This window comes from Pyrgilauda ruficollis, unplaced genomic scaffold (genome assembly GCF_017590135.1).
Source record: "Pyrgilauda ruficollis isolate IOZ18807 unplaced genomic scaffold, ASM1759013v1 scaffold41, whole genome shotgun sequence".
NCBI lineage: Eukaryota > Metazoa > Chordata > Aves > Passeriformes > Passeridae > Pyrgilauda > Pyrgilauda ruficollis.
Genome location: NW_024525601.1, coordinates 8,189,408 through 8,202,252, shown reverse-complemented (window position 1 = coordinate 8,202,252; position 12,845 = coordinate 8,189,408). Strand labels below are relative to the sequence as shown.

Here is a 12,845-nt window from a genome sequence, read left to right as displayed (position 1 = left end):
CAGTGAGGTGCAGGAAGCCAAGTGAACAAGCTTTGCACTTTGGATGTGGAACTTCATGGCCCCATAATGGCAAGCCTCCTTGTCTTCTCTGCACCATGTCAGGTTTTTGACCCATGGCTCCTCTAGAGAGAGACTAATTTGCTCTTGGTTAGGCAGAAGTTCATGATGGAAATAAAGGCCCTCAGGGCTTTCATTTTTCACCACATTATTCTGGATGACTTTGCCTGCCCAGGACTAAGGGCTGATTTAGCTCTACCTATCTGAAAGTTAATCCAGCTGTGAGAAGGACGGGATAAAGAAAAACCTAGATCACATACTTCACGAGGTGAAAGTAAAATTTGCCTTCATAACTCTAATCTGAAGTGAAGCTTCTTGATCTTTCTTGCTGTGCCGCAGCACTTTCCTGTCACAGCCTGCCCTGCCCCTCCAAAGCAGCAGCCTGTAAGTCATCTCCCACAATGTGCTGAATTGGTTTATAGTTTCCATTAAAGCAACACGGTTGGTTGAAACAAAGTCGGGGAGAATGACATAACGCGCAGGAATGCGCCGCAGGCAGAATGGATGCACTGCGAATGAGAAGAAGTAACAGAAAAGACAGACCATGAAAGATATTGGCAAGGTTCTTGTTTGCACAGTAAATGAAAAATTAGTAAAAGTTTTTTTAAGGGGGAATTTTTCAGGACAAACTATTCAAAGAAGCATCATGGATATACACTGGAGAAGCACAGTCAGCCAAGTGTCACACTTCCATTGCTGAGGGCTCATCCATTCCCATGGGGCTGTGTGGGGTTTAATACAGTGTGCCAGGGAGCAAAATCTGCTCCACCACACCTTCTGTAACAGCTGAAATCTTCTAGCATTCCCATGGGGCTGCGTGGGGTTTAATACAGTGTGCAAGGGAGCAAAATTCTGCCCCACCACACCTTCTGTAACAGCTGAAATCTTCTAATTAATCTAATTTGTATTACTTTCATTTCATCTTATTCAATTCAATACTTTTTAACCCATCTGGCTACAGACTGTGATTACTGGAGATGCACTGAAGTCGATTAAACAAGATTCTGCAAAGCCCTATGCTATACACGAATGTGCTGTTTGTCATCATTATCCAAACATATCCTAGTACATCTGTATAAAGCTCAGGACTGCATATGCCAGGATAAGATCCATGTCTATTATAAACAACTACAAATGTTTCCTTATGTACAAGTTGGCTGACTTTTTTGTAACCACGAGCTAGCAAAAATTACAGGGGAAAGAAAATAAGGAAGACAAGGACACAAATTATTCCAATCAACCACAGTTACATTAAATGTACATTTAAGTGTAAACATCTTATGCTCATTAACAATATAAAATTAAGAGAATGGGACATACAAGGATTATTCTTAGTTTCTTGGAAATTAACAATACTGTATGGTCCATACTGCAGTAAGAGAAAGGTATTTTTCCTCCTTTTCTTCCCATTAATTTACTGAATGTTACTAATTACTTACAATACATTTTCCAGTACCATCTTGACATCTATTTGAATTTCCATTGCAGTTGCAGGGCACACAGCGTCCAGCAAATATTCCTTTATTCTCACGATAAAATCCAACGCCGCACTCCTGGATATCAAGGAGAAAGAACAAAAAAATGGTGAGCATTGGTAGGAAATTTTATGTGTTACAGGAAGTGTATTTTGAAAATGTTTTCCATTTCCAAGGAGTAGTGAAGGCATGAATTTCCTTTTAAGCTCTCCTAAGCTCATAATATTGCTTAAATTTTTTAATGCAGTAAATAGCAATTAATGGAGATAAAGTTTCATCTGAACCCTGTGCTTTAAACACTTTGGCAGTGATGATTTAATAATTCTGACTCTAACCTTGGAGAAAAACACATTTCCTGTGGCTATGTACAGCTATGTACAAAGCTGTAGAGAAGTATTTCTAAACACAGAAAAATATTTGAGTATGAGAACACTGTAGTGTGACTCTACAGAAGAGCACCTGGAAACCTCACATACTAATTAGTGGTTATATCTTGATAATAATTTCACTACAGTGTATTCCTTGGAAACAATTCTGGATACATTTTACATACATTCATCATGACTTCCACAGTTTAGTCTACCAGGAGCTAAAGCCACACCTAGACATAGCTAGGTGATGTAACAAAACATACAGTGGTCTAGTTTCTAAGTACAGGCTTGCCCTGGAGACTGGGGAAGCACGAGAAGAATGTTCCAACTGTTGAGGGCACAGGAGCAGGAGCACAGCCTGTCAGATCACAGTTGGATTTAAACAGGGAGCTGAACCTGGGGGATGCTCTGAATGAAGGAAGAGACATCAAGCTTGTTTGCCTACAGCAGGGAGGTAGTAACCAATATGTTAAAACCAGGCTCTTGCTTGGCATGAGCATAGAAATCACAAGGAATTCCTCATGGGAATGAAGTCCTTCTGCATACAGATCAAAAATTCACGCCCATCTTCTCCTGGAATACTCTGGGTACACCAACCACAATAAAAATTACAGGGCATCAGTCTGTCCATCCCATTCTGTAGCTCTTTTCCTCTAGGAAGTAAGCTGGTGTGGTGCAAGCAGGATCAAAGGCTTATGGAAGCAGGGAGAAAGCCGTGCTTCCCACGAAGCCAGCACCTCCCAGGTTCCTGCCTCCAGCAATGTTCTTGTGAGCTGCACCTACGAGTTGCCTCAGCCTCGCGGGCAGGGGCTGGCCCCAGCAACACGCAGAAAACAAGTGACAGCTGAACCCTAAAGCCATAAATCTTTCCTCATAGTAAGTGCACCACCAAGACTGATGGAACCAAACTGAAGAGCAAAGGGTCTGTGGGATTGTGTCACAAATCATATTCCAGTGGTTGGAGGCGTAAGTATTTATGCAGAAGCAGGATTAACCAGAGAATTTTTCAATGATAGAACCATCACAGGGAAAAAAAAAAATACTCATCTCTCACAAAGCAGATCCCAAAAGGAATATTGAATTACTGCCGTTGAAACAGCAATCACTACTGGCATCTCTGCCTTTTCTACATGTAGGATAATTGTGGGAAAAAAAAGAAGTATGCAGAATACTAACACCATCAACAGCTTTGAATACTGACTTCAGTGTGAGCAAGGACTAAATTTAGAATAGACAGTTGAAGTTTTTCAGACACATTTTTTAAAGGATGAATATTTTCCCTGAACAACAGGGATCTAATATACACAGCTTCAGAAGAAACCAGGGCCTGAAATACATTAAGCAGCATGACTAAGTAAAATACATGCTCTAATGCATATCTATTTTATTTACTTAAAGTCTCTTTTTGGAGAGAAAATAAATCAGACATTTAAAAAATACATCTAATTGCATTTGGGAAAAAAATCTGTACAGTATTTTGTTTTTCTATTTATGCTGTCTTTAAAATGACACATTTGGAGTACGTGGGCACTTTGTTTTTGAAGCAGCATTTGTGATTCCACACAAATGATAAACTGATTCCACATGAAGACAAAGCTCCAGGCACTTTCAAGTGCTTTTCAGGATCACTGTTTTCAACTAAACAGCAATTTAAAACAAACCTCTTGTACACAGTTTTGTTAGTAAAGTACTTTGAAACAAAAGGTTAATCTTCTCATTACTTCTATACTAAGTAATGTAGAAGTTGTTACCAAATCAGTTCATTTAAAAACAAAGTGAAAGAAGGAAGGAAGCGAGGAAGAAAAAATGAGCAAATTACCTCTCTTGGATAAAAATCCATTTGAACTTGTTGCCACTGACTCCTCTCCTGAAGGTGGGGATAGGAGAGCCTCTGCTGCATATCTTGTGCTAGACACTGCCCAAGGGACACTAAAGTGACAACCAGCCATCCTGCATTTCTTGGCCTCTGTGCTTGGGCCATCATTTCACCTTGCCTCCCCTGAGACCATTCGCTGCTCTCCCTTCAGTGCTCACTGTTCTTTCCCTTATTACGCCCGCTTCTCCTCCAGCTTCTGACTCAGATTAATGAGGTTCTGGGCTGGGATGGGCCCCACCTTTAAACTTTATCCGTGAGTCAAGTCGCTCAGCACACAGCACCGCTCCTGAGGTTAACAAGTAACTCCGCAGTTCCTGTAGCTCAATATATACCTAAGTCAGGGTGTGGCAGGCATCACCTCCTCCCCACCTAAGGCAGCCAGACAGAGCTTGGTGATTAGAGCAGTAAATCACTGCCTGAGTAATGCTGCATAAATATACAGGGCTTACGAACTTCCCCGTGAGTGTCTTGATCACTTCCTTTGGCTATGTATTTTCACCAGGTTACGTTAAAAAACCCCCAACAGCTAGTTTAACCAAGGCAGTGTGTTGAAAGCTACGGGATGGCAGTAGAATTCTCAGTCAAGGCTCATCAATTTGTGTGTGGCACAGAGCAACAGAAGAGTTTAAAAATCAAAAATATTTCCAAAATGGTTATTCTGCACATGATGAATTCGCTGTCCTGAGCAGTGGATACATACACAAAATGTAAGCCAGCCATACATGGTTTTGTTCAGTCTCTCTGCAGCTGCTCCAGCCTAGACATTATTCATTCATTCTCAATTCAAAAACCTTTTGCAAGGTTAGTACAGCAATTGCTACTTTATGGTAATGCTCAACCATTTTCTGAGAGTCATTCCTCACATTTTGTACACTGCTTATCTCTCTGGTGCTTTATTCTGCTACATTGGGTGCTTACACACAGCAACAGCCAAGCTCTAAGCTAAGCAAAGCGAGAAGCAAAAGAATTACAGCTACAGGAACCGCATCAGGGACAGGATATACAGCTATAGTGCCAGTCTTCAGCTAATAGTATTATTTTGCAAAGCCTACACTACCTTTCATAAACATATCTCCAAATACTTTTTGCAAAGACATTAATTTCAGATTTCACATGTTTTTCTACACAAATAGTATCCTGAATTGTCTGGATTCAAGCTACTTCCCTTGGACCTTGCTAAAATAAGTAACACCAGGAATCTTCTCTACTGTGTATGGTCTCACAGACTTTGATTAAGTAAATTCTGACCTTCTCTCCAGTAAAGTAAGAGATTATTCAGCCTCTCTGAGAGCATCATAGAAGAATCCCTCATTATAGTGCCATACATATGCAAAATTACGTTTGCAGCTCCATAAAAGCAATCACAAGTAGAATAACCCCACAGTGCTTCTCAGACGGCAAAAGCACTCAAGCCATTGAAAGTGCACAGGCTTACAGGAAGCACAGTTAATTACTTTAACAACCATCCTGCTCCTCTAACTAACCCAGTATGTATAGCTGCAGGCAAAAGACAGAAGGTAGCGGCACAGTACGGAGGCCAACGTTTCCCACCTGGCAGGAGTCACCGGCGTACTCCGGCGGGCAGGCGCACGTCTCCACGCTGTGCGCGATGCTGCCGCTGCCCTCGCTGGTGGCCTCCTCCAGCCCGACCTCGCCAAGCGTCAGGCGCTGAGTCTCCGTGAAGTACAGCGCCCGGATGTGCAAGCCATCCAGCCTGGACAGGATGGTCATCAGCTCTTCTCGGGATACCAGCTCAGCGCTGCTGGCGTGCCTGAAGCTGCCCTGCACATCAAGGGGTACAAAATGAGCACAGCGCTGCAGCTGCTTGAAAGAGTAGCTTCAAAGAAGACCAGAGGACAGAAAAAGGGACAAAACACCCATGGAGCAGACTTGTCTCGTGCCAGCTGGTGAGGGGTAATAGTGCCCAGGAGAGTAGACGCACAATGGGTGCAAAAAAGAATAATGAGCATAAAGAAAGGTATGTGGCTTTGACTGTGCAAGGTAAGTATGGCTTCAAGGCATTCAAAAGTGAAGAAGCCTGTAGCTTCTTTAGTCATCCAAATTTCTTTGAGATCTCACCCATCAAACCATAAAACATGGTTTTATTTTTATTTTTAAGAGTAAGCGAAGTCCTAGAAACTGAATCCTTTCTTTTCTGCTAATAAACACAGCATTGTTGAAAATGGAATTTGGCTTGAAGAAACATCTTCTTGGCCTGCATGTGAAATAAATTACCCAGTTCAACCTTCTGAGCACAGGTTTAAGGCAGGAATAATCCCTGGTGAATTCACCTACCTGAATGCTGGACAGCCCATTCTAAACTAGTACCTAGACACCAAGGAAAACAGATAACAATTCATTCCATCCCTATTAAGTACAGTCTGTGGCTGCAATGAATCACCTTCTATTGAGGACTGATTCAGCATTACTCCATTGCCCTGGAGGGAATGCTAAGGGCTACTTTGGACAAGATGCCCAACCCAGAGGTGCTAAAATTAGGTGTCATGAACCAGAACCCAGGTTCAATGTGGCAGTAAAGAGAGATAAAAAATATTCTTTATATTTAAGGTCTACAGGGTTTAAGTTTATATTCCTCACCATTACCAGGTATTTGGTATTTCTGCACATACTCTGCATCTGTGTGTGTATTTTTATGTAACTCTGGAAGGAAAAGAGAAGGCTATTCCTTTTTCAGTTCTTACCTCTACCAGCTGCACTCGGCCATAATACTGACGATCAGGCAGTGGGTTGTTAGGATCCATATAAACAATGTCCATTTGTTGGCCCTGTGTGAGAATGAGGATATAACACTGCTATTTCACTACTTGTTATGGGAAAGTGTTCAGATGCAATAAAATTTGGTGAAGCACATTAATCCTGTTGTTTGAGTAATACTAGGAAAACTGTCTTTTTCTCAGGAAAGTGGTTTAGTGAGCACTGTGTTCTGGTGCCAGCAAGGTTTTCACTGCTTTTGCCTACTAATAACCTTGCTTTCGAGTAAAACATCAAGAGAATAAAATTAATGCTGATCAACTGTCAGAGGAGCTAGTTATTACCTTAGAATGAAAATGGTTTTGTATTTTGAAATGCTTCTTTGCATCCTGATGCACCAGAACTATGGGTATTATGGTAGCAGTTTGAGGTACATTTCCCAATAGGAATCCTAGAGCATTCAACTGGTATTTCTGATGGTGTGAGGAAACAAAACACCCCCCTTGAGAATCTCAACAAACAGTTAAAGATTTCAATTTTGGCTCTAAAGTGGTTAAGTTAAAAAACTGTCAACCTAAACTGCATTTTTATTTCAGTCCCTTGAAGTCTTATAATTATGCTTAGTTTTATGCTGAAAAAAAATCACAGAAAATGAGATAAATTACTCATGAAATCCAGGGCATTTTTTGCAGAGATGAGGCCACACTTGTTGACAAATGTGCAATGCATTGATTACTTTTTTTCCACAGGCATATTCTACAGAGAAAATCCTGGTTTATCTTTTTACTTGCTCTACAAATCAGTCATGCTTAATAATATATTACTTTGGCAACAGAGACAGATACATTGATGGCTTTGAGCAAAATGAAGTAAAATCACTTTTATAAAAATAGTTAATGGTTTTAATAGGTAAGCTAATGGTTTTAATAGTTTAGTACACTATAAGAGCAAAATTTTCCATAGTTGTTAAGTATGATAAAAGTCATAGTATTTGTATTGCTTATAAGAAAAAATAGTATTTTAAAGCTTACTGTTAGTTGTATATCAGGTTTCTTATCCAGAAGAACCATGCCCTCACTGGGTAAGCCAAAAGATTTCACTTGGTAACTTAGGAAGCCACCATATGAAGAAAGCTGTAACAAAACGCACAAGACCAGATATACTTTACTGCACTATTGCTTGATATTAATGTAAATTTTAATTCCAGTTTATCTCATCTTCCAGCACTATAAACAACACATTTACTCTTTGTTCTTCAGAAAAAATATGAAAATATTGCCATTTGGAAGAAGTTACTTTCTATTTTGGTTACTGTGTGCATCTGACAGATGAGCAGATACTGTTTTCTGAAAGAGCTACCTGCATCATGTTCGGGGTTTTTTCATACTTGGGTTCACACCACCTTTGGTGAAGGTGAATTCTTTGAATTTCATGAAGAAATCCCACAGTTACATGAATATTGTTCTTCCCCTGACTGTACAGAGCAGATTTGGTGCATCAAGAACAGACATCAGACTGACAGTGAAAGTGGTGGTGAACCTCTTGAATAGCCATGGATGAAAAGGAGGCAGACGAGGCATGTTTAAAGCCAGCCTTTTCTAAACTTACTGCAAACATGAATCCAATCAGGATTTCTGCTGGTATCAGCTCTGTTGTAAGCAGACTGTGCCTGTAGGTTGACTGAAAGCAGCTACAGGTGACCAGAGGTGGCCTCAAACCCAACTGAACACGGGGCTGCTGCCCAGAACAGACACAGACAAGTGCGGATGAATCACCCAACAAACAGAGCATGCCCTTGGATGCTGGGTGAGGGACTCAGTGCAGAACACCCTGGGAGCAAAGGAAGCTCCAGGCACAGCCTAGATAGCTTTTGTTCCAAGAAGAGCCTCAAAGGAAGGTTTGTGGGCACCAGGTGAAATCAGGTATTTTGCCATGGAAGTCCTACTTTGGTTTGCACCTTTCTCATTTGCCCTTACATCTTATCCTTGATTATGCCATGGAAGAACTGTTTTGTCAGCTTCTGCTCTTCTAAAGGGAAGCACCAGCCTTTGATTTACCCCTCTGCATATCTCTGATTAATTAAAAACAAAATACTCAATACTAAAAAAGACATCTCAATACTAAATTTGTTCTGTGGACCACAGGTCCATAATTAATGCTATTCTCCTTACCCGACCGCATTTTCAAAAGTATCATTTGGAACATTGGCTATAGTTTGCCAACACAATCAAATCATCCTCTACAAATGAATTCTTTAAAAAATAAGAAAATTCAAATTAGAGTTGATTTCCTCTTCAACATGTTTCAGAACTGCACCATTTGAGAGGCTGTTAAATGACTTTTTCAATTGTTTTTTTACAGGACAATATTGATGTTATGAACTAACCTCTGTATTCTCTAGTACAGTATTTATTTTCTAATGTCAAAAGTGGTTTCTTAAATAGAATGTTAAAACATGAAAGAAAATGGGGACAACATGATCCAAATTTCTCAATTACTCTTAGTTTCTGCACTGATACACATCTTATATTTGATTCCCTTTTGACTTCATAAACAAAAGACAGAGAGGAAAGAAAATATACACTGCTAAATATAAATGTTCCAGTGGAACCAGTTTAAAGGTTTCATAAATGAAAAACAGTATTTATGCCCTCATCATAAAGAAAAATAGCTGAAGTGATCTTGTTCATATTTTCCAAAAGAGATGCTATCACTGGAAGCAGACCAAACCCTGACATTTTCGAAACACAATAACACGGATAACTGGTAAATTTATGAACTTGTAACCTCACCACTAGATAGCATTTTGGGGGACTTTCATTACTGCAGTATTGCCTGTGCTAAAATATACACTCACACACAGCGTAAAGCAAAAGCAGAACCCAAATTAGAAGTATTTTATTTGCAGTGCTGTCACTGTAAATAACAGCATGTATTGGCAGGCCAAGGACCTAGGTAGATACTACAACATGCAACATAAGTCAGCACTGATCTTAATAGCTGTGTTTAAAAAGGATTATTGCCTGCTTTATACCTTGTTATGGAACAAAAGTACTTTTGGTTTAACACTGCAGATAACATCTGCTTTAACATGAAATTTCTTTCAAAAATAATTTGTGGGCACTGAAATAAGAACTTTTATAACATCAAGAAAAAGCACCCAAACTAAATGTGCTATTTGCCTGAGATATATATATATATACACACATCTCTGACACAAGAAAGCAGGAGGAAAAATAATGCTCTAGTCTTGAAAATGAGGACGAGGAGAAACTTCAAAAATTGAATCATCTTTCATGTCTTGGTGTCTACACCATATCTTTTCTCTTGTGTGTCAGTAGGATCTGAAAAGCCTGTGCGTCCTGCAATGGGCCGGTAACTATTGGCACTGCCAGAGCTCCAAAGAGGGGGCTCTGGGCCTGGTTGTCACCATTAGCAAAGTCCCCTGGTCGGTGTGACCCTCAGGCTGAGAAGCTGATGGCACTAACCATCAGCAGAAGGCTGCTCCCATGCATGGGTCAACAGAACAGCAAGCAGCCCCACGAACACAAAGGGTAGAAAACCAGTTGATGCTCTTCCCAAGCAATATATCCAAAGCAAAAGGCTGGGGGCTTTTGTGTGCCACTGTGCACATAATCAGCTTTATTCTTTTGCAAATCTGCCCAGGACATACTCTAGAGAACCTAAAGAATTGACAAGCCCTATGCATTCTGGGTTTCAGAGCAGCCACACTGGCAAGTTCTACATGTTCTGGGCTTCAGAAAAGCAGCTGAAGGTACCAGCTGCTTGAGCCATTGGAGCCATTGAGCTCTTGATCATGCTGTTCACATTAAGACCTGTCTGGCACCAAGCAATATTATTAATTCTGGGTTATCACTTAATTTCAAAACCATACTCAGAAGTAAAATGTTGTAATTCCTGGCATGACAGGTAAGAGAGACAAGTGAAGAGAGAGAAACTTATCTAACAAAAACAATGAGACTCTTTATCAATGATGCTGGTAAAAAAATTATTACATGTTACTAAAATAGAAGAGTTAGGTGGCATTTACCTTCTCTCCCAGGTAGGATGGTGGTGCTTTCCAGTACAAATTATGCACAGAAGCTGGCAATTCTTGAACATCAGCCACCACACTGTTACTGACTGGATTGAAAGTGACTGGAATGTCCATATTTTCATCTACTGCCTCCAGGCGCCAGTTCCTCATATCCACAAACTAATGAAAAACAAAGGAAAACAAAAGTTTGCCTCATCCCTTATTAAAACTTTACCAGCACCAAGTAATGAGAAGAAATTGTTTAGCCTCTAAATTCCTCAGCATGAGATCCAACCCCTTCAGAGCCAGTCTAAAGTGTTTGAACAATGGATATTTCATGGACCTCAAAAGAGAATGAAAATGTGAAGATGTGCTAAAGCTCCTTGGGATGCAGGCGTTTGGTTTGTCACCTGGAAACAAAATTTTGTCTTCAGTCACAGAAAGACATAGCCTTCTGGGGCTGACTAGGAACTGTGAACACAAACCCAAGGATATAATTTGGAGATGCTTTTTTAAGTCCATTCGGAAATCAAATCTTTGTCTCTCAAAGACAGAGTTTGGAACAGGTTAACTGTAAGGAAGGGGACATGGCATGACATTTTAGAGAGGCAGGCCATGTAGCCTAATATTCTGCCTCTTTAATGCACATTTTATGTTTATGGCTGTTGTTTCATGAGAGACCATGCCTCTTTTTTATCATTATTCTGGAGGAAAGAGAGCATAATTTGTATGATGTACCAGAATAGTTTTGGGTTCTGGTGGACTGCCTTTGACTGGCCAGAGCAAAAAACAAAAAAAAATAGACATGTTTTCATAAACAGTTTTGGTGAGGACAAGTAATGACTAGAGGAAATTTTTTACTGTTTTCACTTAGGCCACATTTTCATCTTTTGCTTGTAAACAGTAAAGGGCACAATCTGCATTGTATCTAGTCTATGTCCAAACCTTAACTAAACTCCTCATCCACCATTCTAGCTCTCCTCTCTTTTCCTTTCTCTTGCCTTTTTTCAAGCAGCTGTTGCCTTTTTTTGTTTTTCAGTCTTCAACCATTTCACTGTTCATTTATGCTACTAAAATATTTGTTTCTCACACTTGAGGTCATGTCTCTTTTTCAGGGAGGGAAGAAAGACAATTTTCACAATCTCTGTAGAATCTGTTACACAATTCTTAAAAATGCATCTATAATATAGACATGTAAAATGATATGTGCTTATCAAAGCATCCTGAAGGAGATCATTGACTTCAGTGATGACAGAGTTTAAAGATAAATGCAAGCATGATAAAGGCCAGCTCAACTTCAGTCCAACTATTGGCTTGTAAACAAACAGGTGAAAAGGACCATTTCTGCTGAACAGCACTTACTGACTACTCCTAATCTTAAGAAGGTTGCACTAAATCCTCACTTGGAGAATTGTTTGGAGAATATTTCTCATCCTTAGAAGCTAATAAGATATATTTTCAACTTTGGAAGAAATCTGGAATTTCCTTAATGGAACAAGTGTAAGCTCATGATAGAAAAGAAAAAAGATTTTTGGTACACCTTGGTTCTACGACGATCCGTGCTGCGACAGCTGCTGGTTGCCCCAAAACAAAAGCAAGGTGTGCATCCCCTGGGGTTAGAAGGGTTCAGATAAAAGGATCCTGGTCTGCAAGTGTCACATGCTGCACCTTCAACATTCTCCTGTTAAGGCATAGTTCAAAGAAATTTCAGTGCTTTTTTTTTTTTTTTGCTTTTCTGAGGTCTCCAAAATTTCCTGCACATGAAACAAATCTTCTGAATGAACATATATTTAAATGTATAGAAACGAATGAAAATACGTGGTTGTCTGGATGGGCTATATTACAAATGCAAATAAAACGGTCTTGGAGGCTATCTCATAAGCTTTCTTTCCAGTTTATAATCTGAAATGTGAAGCACCACTGAGTAATAAATATTAGTCAGAGACAGCTGGTAACTTCCCTGCCAAAACCCTCCTGCTGGCTTTTGCAAACCCACAATATAAAAGGTCACTTGTGAAAGTTCACATTCATCACATTTAATTATGCAGATCAGAACAAAAGAAGATTTCCTAGCTATAATGATGTGGTAAAATGTCAACTGACATAATATGGCTAAAAAAAGCATGGGACTTGGTTAACATCCAAAAGGCAAGATGCAGATGGATAAAGTGGATCTGTGCAGGGTACAGGCTGCTCCAGTGATTCAATGGGCATTGACTCTGCAGCTCTCTAACATCCTGCAGAAACAATGACCACCTGTACAACTGACAGATATTGAAGCCATTATAAAATGGTATTTAATGTTACCATGATAATCT

General features: G+C 39.9%; 1 protein-coding gene across 1 annotated transcript in view; it reads right to left on the bottom strand.

Annotated features, from left to right (window-relative positions):
• Positions 1–12,845, bottom strand: part of LAMA3 (laminin subunit alpha 3) — a 105,939-nt gene that overhangs the window by 34,253 nt on the left and 58,841 nt on the right. Inside the window, exons 36-41 of the mRNA XM_041477781.1 lie at positions 12,068–12,208; positions 10,543–10,707; positions 7,523–7,624; positions 6,482–6,565; positions 5,331–5,561; positions 1,497–1,610 (exon numbers count right to left, since the gene is read on the bottom strand). Coding sequence (XP_041333715.1) covers positions 1,497–1,610; positions 5,331–5,561; positions 6,482–6,565; positions 7,523–7,624; positions 10,543–10,707; positions 12,068–12,208 — 837 coding nt within the window. The remainder of the gene's footprint in view (positions 1–1,496; positions 1,611–5,330; positions 5,562–6,481; positions 6,566–7,522; positions 7,625–10,542; positions 10,708–12,067; positions 12,209–12,845) is intronic.